This window comes from Ammodytes marinus, assembly GCF_949987685.1.
Source record: "Ammodytes marinus genome assembly, chromosome: 13".
NCBI classification, from domain to species: domain Eukaryota; kingdom Metazoa; phylum Chordata; class Actinopteri; order Uranoscopiformes; family Ammodytidae; genus Ammodytes; species Ammodytes marinus.
The window spans coordinates 15,247,452-15,264,442 of NC_137217.1; the positions used below are offsets into that span (position 1 = coordinate 15,247,452).

The window sequence follows — 16,991 nt, forward strand, 5'->3', positions numbered from 1 at the left end:
AACACTGAAGTTAGAAAGCTACCTGAAAATGTTCAGTTTCACTGTTAACAGCAGCAGGGCCTACATTTTTGTTTACAAACATTCTAATCTTACTTTGGTTCCAGGCGCTCAAAATAATTGTGAAAAGAAGTGTCTTGTTTTATGATAGAATTTTTCAATACTAATAATATAATGTAGAATAACTATGTTTTGTAAACTAACTGCAGCAGACTGCAAACGTGAGCAAATTCCCCCTGACGAACTGCATAGTGCACCTTGAACTGGCTTGAACAGGCTACTTAAAGGTGCTGTAAGCGGAATGGTTCTTTTAGCTAACTTCCTGTCAGTTACTGCAGTTAGCAGTCCCTTCGCTCGTCCCTACGTCACCACATTAATGCACTGTGGTCTTCAAGCAGCGAGTTATCTAGCATTATCTCAGATCCATAAGTGTGATAAAACATGATAAAAACCATCAAAACAGACATTGGGAAGGATTTTTACCTGCTCGCATAAACATTCACCCATCTGTTGCTCTGGCGTGCACCGGCAGTGAGACCATGAGTGAGACGGGTGTCGGTTCGTAGCGTTTTCTCCTGTAATTGGATAAAGATTTCGGGATCCTCCAATAAGTTTATTTGCCAATTACATGTAGAGCAGCTGACTGAGAGATCGGCTTTCTGAAACGCACACATTATGCAAGTGATCACTGCATGAATAAAGAGCGATTTCACACTTAGGCTATATTAAAGGTGCTGTAAGCGGAATGGTTCTTTTAGCTAACTTCCTGTCAGTTACTGCCGTTAGCAGTCCCCTCGCTCGTCCCTACGTCACCACATTAATGCACTGTGGTCTTCAAGCAGCGAGTTATCTAGCATCATCTCAGATCCAAATGCAGAGCAGCTGAATAAGAGAGATCAGCTTTATGAAACGCGCACATTATGTAGGCTAAGTGATCAATGTATGAATAAAGAGCGATTTCACACTTATAATAACATAAATAAACCGCTTACTTCACCTTTAATAAAAGATTGAAAGAGGACTGCATATGGCTACCTTCAACAGGGGTCAAACAAAGAATGGGTAAGAAACGACTTTAAGCACATCTAGCAGATGGGCAAAAAATAAATAAATAGGCCTACACAATTTTAGGGAAGATTAATCACAATGACGTGTGGAGATATAAGCCAATCGATAAATATAGGAAAAAAATCAATAGAAGCTACTTGCGCCATTTGAAAAACTAATCCATAAAACAATCTGGAGCTCCCCCTGCTGGAGGTAATTTTTATTTATTTCTCACATGATTTGAAAATACATACCAAAACAGATCCAAAGGACATTATGTATAAACTAATACATGCTTAGCGATTTATACATGTTTTTGTTCTATAAAAAAAGCGATAAACTACACAAGGGCTTGTCTCAATATTGACTCGTGAGCTTTTATTTTTAAACGTATCCTGCGGTTGCCCCGGAAGTGAAGAGTTCTGTTCGAAAGGACTGCTGCAGGATGAGGATGTGAGGACAAAGATTGCACCTGAGCGAAAACAAACGATGCTTGAGGACGGGTGACTGTCGGGTAGAAATCGCGGTTTACCCTTTCCTAAATCTTTCAACCCAACAAAAACGCCCATCTCATAGAATCTTTATTTATTTCCTTGCTAAGTATGATTTATTGTAAATATGACGAATCGGTGACCGTGTCGTAACCGCGACAATGCTCACGTCTGTCAAAACTGGCTTGTTGAGATTTTGTCCGTCGCATCAATGACTATGGATGTCAAAGCAGTTGTGGAGTTTGCAACAGTCACCAGGGGTCTGTCACTTATTTTGCAGGTAAGTTTTGGCCAAAGAGGATGTTGTGAGTGTCTGAATTTGCTGATCTAGCTTGTTGGCTATATTTATCAACATTCAGCTCCCCGGATATTTATGTCTCTCTTTTGCCAATTAGGTTTATGTGTGGTAGCTAATGAGTAGTTATCAGGAAAAAGAATACACACTGTACGTGGCGAGTAGGTCAAAGACAAAGTGGCTTGTACCCCTATGCAAGATCCTGATTTATTTTAGAGGTCACATATTAAGCACATTTTAAAGGTTCAAAAACGCAATTTCGGTTTCTACTACTTTCATCGTGTAGTGTCCAAAAATAATTTTATCTTTGACAATGTCTGAATCTCCTCTTTTCATCATTTGTCTAAAGCGCATTGTTTCAGAGCCTGTCTCTTTAGCCCTTTGGGCTCGCCTTCCAAAAAGCCCAGTCTGCTCTGATTGGCTTTGAATCTAATTGCTTGTTTGAATCTAACTGCCAGTTATATTCAGGGTTATCTTGGGTGTGCTTATCACTGGTAGAGATAGTGCTGATTTAGGTTGGTAGGGGGAGGTTGTCAGACAAATCTAACTGGGGTTTTGGAAAACAGGTTTTCTGAAAAGAAAGAAAGGAGAAAGAAAGGTTGTTTTAAATCGGATTAATTTATAATGATTTATTTTCTAGTCTAGAAAAAGTCAATTTTGGTTAAAGTGACCTTTTTAATGCTATAACATATTTCCTCCTCAGGCTGTCTTTAACGCTGCCATCCCTGACCACGATGCCGATGCGTTCAGGCCCCCACGGACAGAGGAGCCTCTATACTTGGACCCTGCTGTGGAGTGGTTGCTGGGCGGCCTCTCTAATTGGGACGCAGAGCATTTCCTCTTCATCGCCGAGCAGGGATACCTCTACGAGCACAACTTTGCTTTCTTCCCCCTCTTCCCCGTGGTGCTCCGGGGCCTGGCCGAGACGCTGCTGTGGCCCCTGAGCGGCTGGCTGAGCGTGCGGGGCCGCCTGCTGGTAGCTGTGGCCCTGGGGAACAGCGCCCTCTTTCTGCTGAGCGCGGTGGCCCTGCACGCGCTCAGCAGGTCAGTGCTCCAGGACAGACGTTTGGCTCTCCTCTCCAGCATGCTCTACTGCTGCACACCAGCCAACGTGTTCATGACCGCCGGATACTCGGAGAGCCTGTTTGCCGCGCTCACGTTCGGCGGCCTCTTCCTCCTGGAGAAAGGCTTCACGTTCCGGGCCTGCCTGGCCCTCAGCATAGCCACGGCGGCGCGCTCCAACGGACTGGTCAACGTAGGATTCCTGCTGTATCTTCCATCGCTGCACGCCATTTCCCAGATTCGTGTATACCGAGCGACCACCAAAGGCCACACGAAAGTCTTCCACTATGTCTGGGTCGTCGTCCGTCTCCTGCTCACCTCCTTCTTGGGAACTGCAATCATCGTGCTTCCGTTCTGTGCTTTCCAGTACTACGGTTACAGGACGTTTTGCACTCCGTCTGTCTCCTTGGAGCGGATCCCCCCTGCTCTGCTGTCACTGGCCGAGCGGAAGGGCTACCGGGTCCCCGATGAAAATGGCCCACCGCCCCTGTGGTGCATGAGACCAATGCCCCTGCTATATTCTCATATCCAGGATGTGTACTGGGATGTGGGCTTCCTCCGCTACTTCGAGCTGAAGCAGATACCCAACTTCATTCTGGCTCTACCTATGGCAACCCTTGGCATAATGGCGGCTTATGCATACTGTCAAACTAATCCAGAACTGTGTCTGAGACTCGGGCTTTGGTACTCTGCAGATAAAGGGTTGGACAAACCCACAATGGGACTGTTCAACCCCAGAGTGTTCGTGTATGTTGTACATTCAACAGTGCTGCTGGTGTTTGGAACATTGTGCATGCATGTGCAGGTGAGAATATCAAACAATATACCCTATTCTTGTGGAATATTAACTTATTTTTTTTTCCTATACTACATACTGCAGCTGACCATAGCATTGCGTAGTTTGTATGCAGTAGGAACACAATTGGGACGTACTTTTACTTATATATTCCATCATAAAACTGCGTCTTGAACTTGTCTATACGTTGCATCCCTGGTCGCTTTCACTCAGCCGATATGACGTTACAGTGGATTGTGGGTCAAAATTGCCAAAATGCATGCTGGTTTGAACTCTAAAAATTGCGACCGAATGTAGTATGGCATCCGGGTATTTTTCAGCATGCTGCATTTGACCTTGTGCATTGGGACATCGTAAATATTTTTCGTCATACTAAATGGCAGGGAAGTATGGGAACACCTAAATCTGTCTGGATGTGAGGAACAACCTTTAACCTATCCACTCATTTACCTTTCTCTTATCTTAATCTATAATCTCCAGGTTCTAACCAGATTCATGGCCTCCTCGTCTCCCGTGCCCTTCTGGATAAGTGCCCATCTGCTCCTCCTCAATGAACCGCTCCTCCATAGAAGGAAATCGTCAAGCCCCAATGTGCAGCTGCATGCGCATTCCAGATATGGATGCAGCCACATATCTCAGAACCCCATCATTGCTCTGCTGCCACACTTTACAACCTGTTCTCCAACCACGCAAAGCATCCTGGGATACTTCCTCTCCTACTGGGTGCTGGGCCTCGCCTTACATTGTAACTTTTTGCCATGGACATGAACTAGGATGTTACCCTGAGCTTTAAATGCATTTTTCTATGCAGGACTGGGCTATATAACATATTTTGGATAGTATAAATCCACACATATGGGCTTTTACAGAACATCATCAAAAGGCAATTTTTTTCTTCTTGTTATTGTGGAATCGTTCATTGCAACAGAGTTAAAAAGATTTATTTGTGAAAATAACTGCATACGTGAATGCAACATTTTATCAATGTCTCGTTTACTTACTTCTATTTGAGTGAACTAATTGAAACTATAGACAAATAGAAATGTGTTGCCTCATATTATTATTATTATGTCGCCCAGTCCAGCACAGAACCTGCTGACATGATTACTATTTTTCCCAACACACAGGATTTATACATCTCCATTAAATGTGTTTGCAACGGTTTGAGAACAAACACAAATGTGTAATATTACTCGAAACGATTTGGCTGTAAATATTGGGAAGACTATGGTTGTACTTGAAAAAAAGGATATTTTTTTATTTTATTGTTCGAGCAATACATTTTATTTACTCAGTTGGATATTGCACTGCATGTTTGGAAGACTTTTTCCAATTGATTATTTGGGATTTTTAAATGTGAATGGGAAAAATGTTAAGTTTTTGCTTCCGTAAAAGGATCCTCAATTTAGTTTTATTTTCATGTTAAATGTTATCCTTTCTCTTGAGGCATTTGTGTAAAAACGGTTTTGTTGTTAAGAACATTAGCTGCTGAAGTTGCAGCTAAAGTAGCCTTGAAATTAAATGTAACACCTTAACCACAATGAATTCAAACACGAGTTGAGTTCATTTTTTCCACACACAAAATATTTTCTCTCCTTCTTTGTGCACACTGTTTACACAGTTAGTTTTTTTGTCTTCTTTCATAATTTACTTACAAAACAGATCCTTTAATGCACTGTAATTAGCACATACATGTCACGTCTATAATTTAACCTGAAAACATCTCTTTAAATCCAGCGGAGGCTGCTGTTTAGTCAAAAAAATATTTGGTGCACCATCACAAAGCTTCAGATTTGTATCTTACGGGATGTTTAATAAAGAAAAGCATAAATGAAACACGAAAATCGACAATTTAAGTTGTTTCCTGGGTCATTTCTACATATTTAGTTCCAAATAAACATAATCAACGCAAGAGCTCTGACAAACAAAAATGAACCACTACATGCAATTAGTTTAATATTTGATAGCGTTACATTCTTTGACCGGTATGAAATAAATATTTTGATTATGAAATACTTTCCATGGGCCAAAGGCTTAAAAAACTGAGCGGTGGCTATAATTTCACATCCCTAGTCTAATAAAATATTCCACTAGAAACACAAAATAAACCGATATACTCATTTTACCATGAATTCAAATGATTCCTGTCCATTTTTGGGTCCCTGGTGACTATAAATGAGGCTACCTTACATAGCCTAGAAAATACCCACAATGCCTATGCAAATCCACCCTGTCTGTAAAGCTTGAAAAAGAAAAACTCAAAATACTGGAACCCCCCTCAAAAGGACTGAGCCAAGAGTTCACAATGAAACCTACAGAGTGACATAATGATTATCTATTGGTTTAACTTATTTCGCTTTTTTTATGTGCTTTAATTAATCGATATGGGGTAAACACATAGAGGTAAACAACAGCACCTGCAGTAGCCTCTGCCAAGCTAAACGGATAACCAGTGCGCATGCGCTGATGGTCGCCACTGATCTACAAATCATCTCCTTCCATTACCGGCGTGTACCTATTATAACCGGGAGCCCTCAAGCCGTTACAAGTCAGCGGTGAGTCCTGGCTGAGACGTCAACAGACACCGTGACGTACATTGGCTGACGGCAAAAGAAAAAGAAGAAAAGAAACGTGAATTGATTACCACAAGAAGCTCGAGTCGAAGTCTGTCTTTTTTTCTTTTTCTAAGGAGCCTGGTTAATGTGACCTAATGTATGAATGACTTAAATCCAGCGTTCGAAGATGGTAGTTAACCTTGAGTCAACTCGGCAACTGATTCAGATCGTGAAACTCGGGGAAGAATGCCTTTGCCGGGTCCGCTAGCTTAGCCAGCGTTAGCTTTCAGGATGGGCATCTGAACGCTGAACGGACAAACAATACATGTTATGTACAATTACATTATCCTGAGACTGCTGTCTCTCCCAAACGCGGCGACAAAAAATAGAGGAAGACTTTCGTGTGTGTCTTAGCTACCTCCGGGACCGTGTCGACACCGTCTACTCCGTGATGAAGAACTGCGAGTACCAGCAGATCGACCCGCGCGCACTCTCGGTGTCGCCGGCGTCCGCACAGAACCACACCGAGAAGAAGGTGCAGCGGCAGCGGAGGAAATGGGAAGTGTTCCCGGGGAAGAACAGGTTCTACTGCGATGGACGGATCATACTGGCCAGACAGAGCGGCGTCTTTCCTCTGACTATGGGCCTTATTGTTGTCACCTGTGGCCTTTTCTTTGCATTCGAGTGAGTAACTAGACATTATCTTTTTGGGTGTCTTTTTTTCCTTCTTTTTCTTCCAGTGATCCCTGAATGCAACATGAAAGGTCTTTGCAAACACTCATGTGGAAGTAATACATTCCTTATCCTTCATTGTTTTTAAACGGATTTTCGTTTGGATATAATTGGAGAATTAAATGTGGTTTTGACTAGGGCTGACTGAAACTAATATAACTCGTGTTTTTCTTTGACAGTTGCCCGTTCTTGGTGGAGCATCTCACCGTCTTCATACCTGTGATTGGAGGGGTGCTTTTTTTGTTTGTGTTCTTGTCCCTGTTGAGGACCAGCTTTACGGATCCAGGCATTTTACCCAGAGCAACCCCAGACGAGGCAGCAGACATAGAGAGGCAGATCGGTAAGGCACACCCTGGAATTTCATACCTGCTGTGGGGCAGATGGAGGGGGGGGGGCGCTTTGCCATATGGGGCATCTCTGTGTTTGTCTGCAGACCTAAGCAGCTTACTCCCAGTCATGCTTCAAGTGTAGCTTTATTTGTGTTCATTTATTCCTGGTTATATCATTGGACGGCTTTTTGGGTGAACTGCTTTGATCAAATGTGCACGTTGGTGTATTGAGTCTCTCCCCTTTACTCTATTTTTAGATACCTCAGGATCCTCTACGTATCGGCCCCCTCCGCGGACCAAGGAGATCCTCATCAACCAGCAGGTGGTAAAGCTCAAATACTGCTTCACTTGTAAAATGTTTCGCCCTCCTCGGACCTCCCACTGCAGCCTGTGTGACAACTGTGTGGGTAAGGATTTAGCGGGAAGTTACCACTCATCCCAACTTAAGTAATTAAACAACCTAATGTCATTGCCCAGAGTAATATCATGCTGCTTGGTTGGGTTGTTTACATAAAGTTTGCTTCATGCTTCCAGCTTCCTACTGATCTACGTCTCTAATGTTCGATTCTGAAATGTAACAATATCAAAAAGATAAATAAAACTAGTGGTCGACAGATATGGGGTTTCAATGGCCAATGACGATACCGATTTTAAGGGATCAGGTCTACCAAAGGCCGATATATAATGCCAATATCACATTGTTTTATTTTGCATTTGATAAAATACAAAAACTTTAATAATGAGAAACAAAAATAAACTGAAATTAACATTTAAACGTAGAGAGAAAAATATTGGAAAATATAAAATGTGCATTGTCTGTTGCCATCTGTTATTAATAAAATAGAAAAAATACATTGGGTTAAAAATGAACACGGATTACACTGCAGTGTCTGCAGACATTATTTGTTTATTTTTTAATCGGCCTCGTGTGCCCAGGATTATTTCAAGATGCCATTAATCAGCTGACCTTTTCATCAGTCGACCTCTAGATGCAAATATTACATACATTTATACTCTTACTTTTTGAGGATTAGAATTTATACTTAACCAACAACCTTTATCAAAAAATAAATTCACATAGAATATATGAATGTCAGTTTTTTTAAGTGTGCAGTTTTGTATGTGCGTGATCAAGGTAGTTTGCCATAAAGTGGGTGGATACAAGCTGCAGAGTGACTCTTTCAGAGGCCTGAAAGGTCTGTCCCGTTAAAGGAGATTATTTCAAGTCCGTTTTAAAACAAAACTGAGGTATCCATAGTTATGTACTGTATGTGCTTGCTGTAATTATTCATACTCCCTATACTGGCTGTTAAAAGATCCCTCCCTAACCTACTTCCAATGGAAGAGATGGGAGACAAAATCCAGAGACATCGCTCAGTGCAACTGGCGCTGTATGAGGCTTCAGCATTCTGCAGATAATCAAATCAAGTGTGTCTCTCACAAAGTTACTCTATTTTTAAAACACAGTTCTCTCTTTGTGTTTCCCCTGACACTGTTTACTTGCTGGCCTGTGGTACGGAAACACCAACAGAGGGGAATTTTGTACTTAATCGTCTGTAAACTTGGAAGATGACCACTTGATTACTTAGTCTAACTCAGCCTCCTGGAGCCTCACATTAACTACAGCTTCTAACTAATTAATTAACCAGCTAATTAACTACTTCAATTTGCTTTTGCACAGAACGAGGACTCACATTAGGAAGGGATCTCTTAAAGGAATAGTTAAATTTTTTTTATTTTGAGCTTTTTGACTCACTCTTCTAGAAAAGGTGACAGAAACCGTTCCTGTAACTGTGCGTGCATTTTTGATATAGAAATGGGCAAAGGTCGCTCATCCAGGTTAACTTAGCTCAAACACCGGTAGTTAAGGGGAGCAGTTCAAAAGATACACTTTTCTCTCACTAAACAGTAAACACTACTTTCTGCTTGTTGGGACTTGTTTATTTACCATGTTATATTGTGTTCTATATTTATTATCTAATTTAAAAACAAATTACATACTGAAAGCCCTTGCCGGCAGTGGGCAAAAGCTAACCTGGATAAGCGACCTTTGCACATTTCTAAATAAAAAAAATTCATGCTCCGTTGTAGGAACGGTGCATGAATAGATGTTAAAGATGTTAGGTGTCAAGCCTTACTATTAGTATCATACTTTACAACTCTTATAATGGTGCCTGTAATCTCTGCTATGTATTGTTTTTTTCACCCTCAGAACGATTTGATCACCACTGCCCATGGGTTGGGAACTGCGTGGGCAAACGCAATTACCGCTTTTTTTACAGCTTCCTCATCTCTCTGTCTTTTCTGACGTCATTCATATTTGGCTGCGTCATCACACACATTACCCTGCGTAAGTATTCTCACTGAGTATAAAGGACACAAATGCACTCAGCAGTTGCCTTGTTGTAATGTTGTAGGAAAAATTCAACTTGAGACAATTTTGTTTTAAGTTATCTTTGTTTTTAAGATATGCATTTTCTCTTTTCTCTCCAGGTTCTCAAGCCGGTAAAAGCCTTGTTCAAGCCATCCAAGAGAGCCCTGCCAGATATCCTTTACACATGCCACATTTTCACACAACCAGCCTGTTTATCAGATCTATTTACTGTTGACAAGGCATTTCCCTCTGCTCCTCAGTCTAAGCCTACAGTTAATAGGATCAGAGAGTTAGCATCCACCAGAGCAGTGCAGTTAGGCACATGGCTGTCCAGGGAAAGGTTTGCTGCCTCATGTCCTTGTGAGATGATGTCAGGGGCTGGACAAATATAGACTGCATGACTACAGAGTGGATTCATTCATTACTCACAGAAAGGGTGCGGGTTAATCATTTCCTTGTGGTACGCATGATGTGCATGATGACCGTATGTCGTCTTGCTGAAATCTGTGCATATCTTTTTAACTCTAGAAAGAATTCATACACTTTTGTTCCCCTACTAGTTATCACATAGAGCAGAGGATTTAACTAGATTGTTTCCGACTTATTGTGTAATTTTTTTTAATTGAAATCAGAAACCAATACATTCATGAATCTTCTGTGACTGTTAGGCTTTAATTTGGAATTTGTTGGCTGTGATGGATAACATATCTCGACACAAACCGAAACTAAAATATTGAAATAATTTGACTTAGCGACAATAAGGTGGTAGTTCATATTCACATCACCCATGTGTTATATGTAAAACATTGATTCTATGCCTATCGCCGATTCTATGACATAATCACATGACAAGTTTTACTTTACAATTCATGACGGAGACAATAGATAGCAAAGTACCTCTGTCAGATGTTGATCTTTGTGCAGGGAACAAGCAGAATTAGTTAAACAGTGGGAGGAAATTTGGCACACACACACACACACACACACACACACACACACACACACACACACCCACACACATTGAGTCTCGTCATAGTGTAATGATCATTAATGGACATATTATCATGCCTTGACTCTTCCTTGTGCACTGTGGTGGAGTTGGTGATTTGTTTCTTCTCCATCTGGTCTGTTCTGGGCCTCTCAGGCTTCCATACTTACTTAATAGCCTCCAACCTCACAACAAATGAAGACGTAAGTACTCGCACAGCTACATATGATCCAGTTGAGTTTGTGATTGTTGGAATAGACCCAACTAAAACCGCTTGCTTTATGTATCCACTGTGCAGATAAAGGGCTCCTGGTCAAGTAAAAGGTGTGCTGAGGAGTCTGGGAACCCATACAGTTACAACAGTATAATAACCAACTGCTGTGCAACGTTATGTGGCCCCATGCCCCCAAGGTGACTTGATGTTGCTTCATGGATATTTCCTCAGTGATAGGATCACTTGCAATACATGTTAAAGTGCTTCATCATAACACGATCATCTGTTCTGTTCTGTAGTCTGCTTGACGGAAGAGGTTTCCTGTCTCCTGATGAGGCTATCCCTGCAGCTTCAGCCTCGGACATAGAGCTGCCTGCTTTTGTGGCCAAGAATGACGCGCACATGGTAGGATGAACCAGCTTGTGTGGTCCCTCCCAAGTCCTGACTGCCCCCAAAACCCCTGTTTTGTTGTTGTTGTTGTGGTGGTTAACACGCTCCCACCCCTAGTGCCTTCTCCACTCTGTGTGTTCCCCTCCTTCGTTGTCCTGCTGACTTCAAGCGTCAATCCCTCAAGTAGAGTCGCCCACATGCAGTAGTTTGAATCTGTACTCAGTGAAATTAAAGTTATACATTTCATACATATTGTTTATGTCGAAAAAAGGCAGATCATAGATTTTTAATCATGAATGGCTTATTGGGTAGCCTCTAACTGGACTGGAACAACTTTACCAGACCAGGCTTTGATCTGACACATTATTTCAAGCCAAATATCCACAGTAGAGATGATTTTGAACCAGCTTATTAGAGCTGGCATTCCACAGAAACTTCAATCGAAGAAGCAGTTTATCACAATTCTGAATAATACTGCTGTCACACATTCTGCATTATTAGCATTGGAAACACACATCTGTAACTGTTTGACATCAATATTTACAGCCAGTTATTAATCCAGTTACTTGGTTATTAACTCAGCAGGTGATATGTCACAGTCATTTGATGGAATTGTTGCAAACTTTTACTATTTTATTTGTATTTATGTTTTTCGTATTTTGAGTTCAATGGGCTGCTGTATCTACCGCATTGTTACTGTACTACTGGGGTTGCCTATATGTTGGTGGAAGGTGTATGCACACAAAGGACTTAATTACTTCTTGTAAGTAGGACATAAAAATGTCAGCACTTTATCACAGATCATTTGTCACAAGCATTTATCTTATTTTCTTAAATCTACATATATTATTTTCTATTTTTACGTACATATTTTATATACCTAGAATAAGTGCTCTTTTATGTGTTAAATAAACATAATTTATTTTTGTATTCTGGTGTCTGTTTTTTATATTACATTGGCTCTTTATTTTTTCATTTCATCATAAGCCTTACCAGAGAAAATAAAACATTTTTGGAATTTTCTTCCCTTTTCTTCTGAAGTTATATTATATAAAAGTTAGTATAACCATGGTTGTATTCATCATGATCATTTGCCTCGTATGCCTTTCGTAACTCAATTGCTAGATGAAAGATCTGACACTGAGTGTTGTACTGTATCCATTCCACCCTGCTAGGAGGAGAACTGTCAGGATTTTGCTTTGTCCTGCACAGCCTGAAGGGCACTGCTGCATGTAGACGGTTGATGGTAAGAGTAGGGTTCAACCTTAAACCAATCACAACATCTCTTCAACTGCCATCCACTGTGTCGTCTCATCCTCACGCTCATTTAACTTTCTGAGTTATTTGATTTTTCCCCCGTACATGAACCCAAAAGCAGTTGGGGGCAGATCTTGTGATTGGTGGTGTGGATGTATCATGTGTGCACCGCCTTATCTGTGAGTGCATGATTCACTGCCATTTATTCTCCTCTCATTAACACTCGCTCATTCAGTATGGGATATAGCTCACAGCTGGAGGCTGCTGAGCTTAATCTGGTCCTCTCTGTTTTTCTAGTGTTTCTGGGGCATTGTTGTGCGTGCATGTTGACGCTCAGCAAACACAAGTCTGCATAACCTCTATCTCTCCTTTCTGCTTTTATCAGAGCCAGAAGAAACACCTGGAGAAGAAGAAGCCGCTTCTTTCACTTGTCTGCTTCTTAACTCACTTCTTCTTCCATGCTTCTCCATTTGAACCTGTGCTGTCATTACTTTCACTGTGCTTGTGAACTGAGATCATTTGAATCACATTGCAGAAGTTTCTATACATGTTCGTCCTCCTTTCTGCTGTACTGCTTTTCATAACAAACTGGTGTCGGTTGCCGATTTTGCCCTTTAGCTTGACTTTTATATTTTCCCCCCTTTGCTGACACAGTGCACACGGAGCACCAAGGACGTGCTAGAGAGGATGGTCCACTCCTTGGACTCCCATGTGCTGTGCCCCCCCGGCTCCCCAAAGACCACCCCTCTGGGCCTGGAGGTTTCTAGTACGACAGCGACTTCCACAGAAGAGTCAGACACTGCCGGCTGCTCACGACAGCACGCCCGCCTGCCTGGGGCTGCTCCATGCCCCACGTTCTTCACAAGCAGTAAGAGGGACTCGCTGCACTCCATCAACCCGGCATTCCGTCTGGCTTCTCCCTCCCCGTCGCTCAGCCGGGCCACCTTGATGCTGACAGATGCACCAGATGTCAGCTTCCTCCCGTTACCATGATTGGTGTAGTCATGGTAACCATAAGAGACCTTCTGCACTCAAAAGAACAGCTTTTTCCCCCCATAGGCCTACCAATGGTGTTCATGCTGTGTCCGTGTTGACATTTGGTTTGTCAAGATGTCATTCTGATACATATTGTTGATTAAGCGTCACTCTTTATGTTCTGTGTTAAGCAACAATATCTGACCATACTGAACGTGTCCTTCAGGATGGAGGGAAACCTTAGTAATGCGTGGAAGCACAAATAGAGAAATATTTTTTTAACACGCTTTTACGAAGACGCCCAGAACATGCCTCCACACCTTCCACAGAACCTCAAGCCATAGGCCTACATACACATCAACAACCATTTTATGTTTTTGCTAATATCCTATGCAAACAGGTCTTTAAATCTGGGAATGTTGACAATGTGACACTGGATGCTAGAAGTACGTAAGCAATGGAGTTGAGATTTTCTGAACTGGCGTGCTCTGGATAGCTTGCCGTCCCCAGGATTATCAACTCATGAGTTAGCCTTATGTTATGTCCTGTGATCTATTTCTAATCTACACCATCCCAGTTTCACCAGGTGGATTCAGAAGATAGATTTAAATGAATGAGCAATGCGAGTTTGAAAAGTGGTGACGGATTCGTTATTTTATTTTTTTAATGTCAGCATATCAGGGTTGTTACTGTAGTTTGTGATCAGTTCAGTAAATATCTTTTTGTGGGGTGAATCACTGTAGGATATTTTTCATGTAGCCTATGACTGGAACTGGAAAATAGCTCCCCGATATACTGTAGGTCTATTTTACATTGTCCATTTTTTTGCTTTGTCTGATTTGTTGATTTAAGTATTTAAATCACAATCACATTTGCTGCTGCCTTTTAAGGCTTTTGGTATTTATCACCGTTTTCCAATTAACGTGATCAACTGGGATGTTTAAAGTCCGAGCGACTTCATGCTTTTCGGACTGTTGCTCGTCATGAGCGTCTCTGTGGTTACAGGGTCGTGTCTAGGACAGTAATGTTTTCGAGTGGTTCATGATGAGGCCTGTTTATAAGCAGGACAAGCTGTTATTTTGGAGGATGTGACCTTTTCCTCTTCTTACAGCATGAAACCTTACCCTCCAAGGGGTACAATTTCACATGAGAGTAAATGGCAGGGCATAGTCTGTGCCACTAGGGGGCAGAATATGAATGGTTTGCAGCCTAGACAATTCAGTCCAATGTGAAACATTACAAGGCCTTTTGATGTTTTTTTTGTTTTTGTTTTGTGTTTTTCATTTTTAAGCGTTGAAGCTGTACATAGGTTGTGAGTCTGTAAAGAACCACTTTGCCATAGTCGGTTTTGTAGGATGTAACAGAGGAACTGTAACATTTGGACAATAAAAATTATCAGTTTGGTTGATTTGGTCTCTTATTTCATCAAGGTTTATTTTAACAAATTTTTTAACAATATTTATACTTACCAAACAAAGGCTGACTGACTTACTTCATTTAAAGTATAATGACTTCAAACAGACCTACGTATGTAAAACGAGTATACTACATACAATCATATGAAAAAGTTTGGGAACCCCTCTCAGCCGGCATTATAATTGACTCTGCTTTCACAAAAAAAAGATAAAAGTGGTATGTCTTTAATTTACCAGGAACAGCTAAGTACTGGGATGTTTTCCAAACAAAGATTTTTTGAAAAGAAGTATTTGGTTGTATGAAATAAAATAAAATGTGAAAAACTGGCTGTGCAAAAATATGGGTACCCTTGTGGTTTTGTTGATTTTAATGCCTGTAACAGCATGTAAAACTGATGACTTTAAACGCAAAGTTGGTTGGATTATGTTGTTAAGCCTTGAACCTCATAGAATTGTCTGTTTAATCATGAGAAAATTTATTTTAGGTGCCTAAATGCAAGTTGCACTTCTCTTTGACTCTCTGCTGAAGTGAGACAGAATGGGATCATCAAAACAGCACCCAAAAGATCTTAAAAACAAAGATTATTCATTGTCATGGTTTAGGGGAAGGCTACAAGAAGCTTTCCCAAAGGTTTCAATTGTCAATTTCTACTGTAAGGAACGTTGTCAGGGAATGGAAGGACACAGGCACAGTTGCAGTTAAACCCAGGTCTAGCAGACCAAGAAAAGTACAAGAGCGGCATATGCGGCGGATTGTGAGAATGGTTGCACACAACCCAAAGATCACCTCCAAAGACCTGCAAGAACATCTGGCTGCAGATTGTGTATCTGTACATGGTTTTACAATTCAGTGCAATTTGCACCAAAACATCTGTATGGCCGGGTGATGAGAAGGAAGCCCTTTCTGCGCCCACGCCACAGATACAGTTGCATGGAGTATGCAAAAGCTCATTTAGACAAGCCAGCTTCATATTGGAAGAAAATGCTTTGGACTGATGAGACAAAAAATAAGTTATTTGGTCTTTATAAAAAGCAGATGTTTTGGTGCAAATTGCACTGAATTGTTGAACGATGTACAGATACACAATCTGCAGCCAGATGTTCTTGCAGGTCTTTGGAGGTGATCTGTGGGTTGTGTGCAACCATTCTCACAATCCGCCGCATATGCCGCTCCTGTTTTTTTCTTGGTCTGCCATGCCTGGGTTTAACTGCCACTGTGCCTGTGTCCTTCCATTTCCTGACAACGTTCCCTACAGTCGAAATTGACAATTGAAACCTTTGGGAAAGCTTCTTGTAGCCTTCCCCTAAACCATGACAATGAACAATCTTTGTTTTTCAGATCTTTTGGTAGCTGTTTTGATGATCCCATTCTGTTTCACTTCAGCAGAGAGTCAAAGAGAAGTGCAACTTGCATTTAGGCACCTAAATTAAATTTTCTCATGATTAAACAGACAATTCTATGAGGTTCAAGGCTTAACAACATAATCCAACCAACTGTGTGTTTAAAGTCATCAGTTTTACATGCTGTTACAGGCATTAAAATCAACAAAACCACAAGGGTACCCATATTTTTGCACAGCCAGTTTTTCACATTTTATTTTATTTCATACAACCAAATACTGCTTTTCAAAAAATCTTTGTTTGGAAAACATCCCAGTACTTAGCTGTTCCTGGTAAATTAAAGACATACCACTTTTATCTTTTTTTTGTGAAAGCAGAGTCAATTATAATGCCGGCTGAGAGGGGTTCCCAAACTTTTTCATAAGACTGTAATAGTAAATTGGTGATAGTAGGGTTCATCCATGCTGGCAGCTGCCTCACGGAAACAAAGAAAAGATGCATGTTGAGAGCATGTGTTCAGCAGCCACAGATCCAATGTAAGATGAGAGTGTGTGTGTGTGGTGTGTGTTGGTCAGATACACACAGGCTAGACAACACAAACCTGGAGGGGAGGTTTGTCCATGATGGATTTACAATGAGGTGACGGTTTCAGTCAGGAGAATAGAAATTGTGTTAGCTAATAGTACAGTATATATAATTTTCATCAGAGGTCAAAATAAAAGTTAAAGAGTAA

General features: G+C 41.2%; 2 protein-coding genes across 2 annotated transcripts; both read left to right on the top strand.

Moving 5' to 3' along the window:
* Nucleotides 1-1,489: 1,489 nt before the first annotated feature.
* pigv (phosphatidylinositol glycan anchor biosynthesis, class V) lies at nt 1,490-5,428 on the top strand. Its single transcript, XM_080039004.1, has 3 exons — nt 1,490-1,815; nt 2,534-3,697; nt 4,169-5,428. The coding sequence occupies exons 1-3, from the start codon at nt 1,747-1,749 to the stop codon at nt 4,454-4,456; spliced, it is 1,521 nt and encodes a 506-aa protein (XP_079895130.1). The 5' UTR covers nt 1,490-1,746; the 3' UTR covers nt 4,457-5,428.
* Nucleotides 5,429-6,306: 878 nt separating this feature from the next.
* zdhhc18a (zDHHC palmitoyltransferase 18a) lies at nt 6,307-14,840 on the top strand. The gene is made up of 9 exons (XM_080039277.1): nt 6,307-6,927; nt 7,155-7,315; nt 7,562-7,711; nt 9,517-9,654; nt 9,798-9,849; nt 10,767-10,869; nt 10,965-11,077; nt 11,180-11,285; nt 13,182-14,840. Exons 1-9 carry the CDS (start codon nt 6,695-6,697, stop codon nt 13,518-13,520), a joined length of 1,395 nt encoding a protein of 464 aa, XP_079895403.1. The 5' UTR covers nt 6,307-6,694; the 3' UTR covers nt 13,521-14,840.
* The last annotated feature ends 2,151 nt before the right edge of the window (nt 14,841-16,991 follow it).

Coding starts and splice junctions, on each gene's coding strand:
- pigv (XM_080039004.1), top strand. CDS start 1,747: ATGACTATGGATGTCAAAGCAGTTGTGGAGTTTGCAACAGTCACCAGG. Junction 1,816..2,533: donor GTCTGTCACTTATTTTGCAG/GTAAGTTTTGGC, acceptor TTTCCTCCTCAG/GCTGTCTTTAACGCTGCCAT. Junction 3,698..4,168: donor CATTGTGCATGCATGTGCAG/GTGAGAATATCA, acceptor TATAATCTCCAG/GTTCTAACCAGATTCATGGC.
- zdhhc18a (XM_080039277.1), top strand. CDS start 6,695: ATGAAGAACTGCGAGTACCAGCAGATCGACCCGCGCGCACTCTCGGTG. Junction 7,712..9,516: donor CCTGTGTGACAACTGTGTGG/GTAAGGATTTAG, acceptor TTTCACCCTCAG/AACGATTTGATCACCACTGC. Junction 9,850..10,766: donor ATCCAAGAGAGCCCTGCCAG/ATATCCTTTACA, acceptor TTCCTTGTGCAC/TGTGGTGGAGTTGGTGATTT.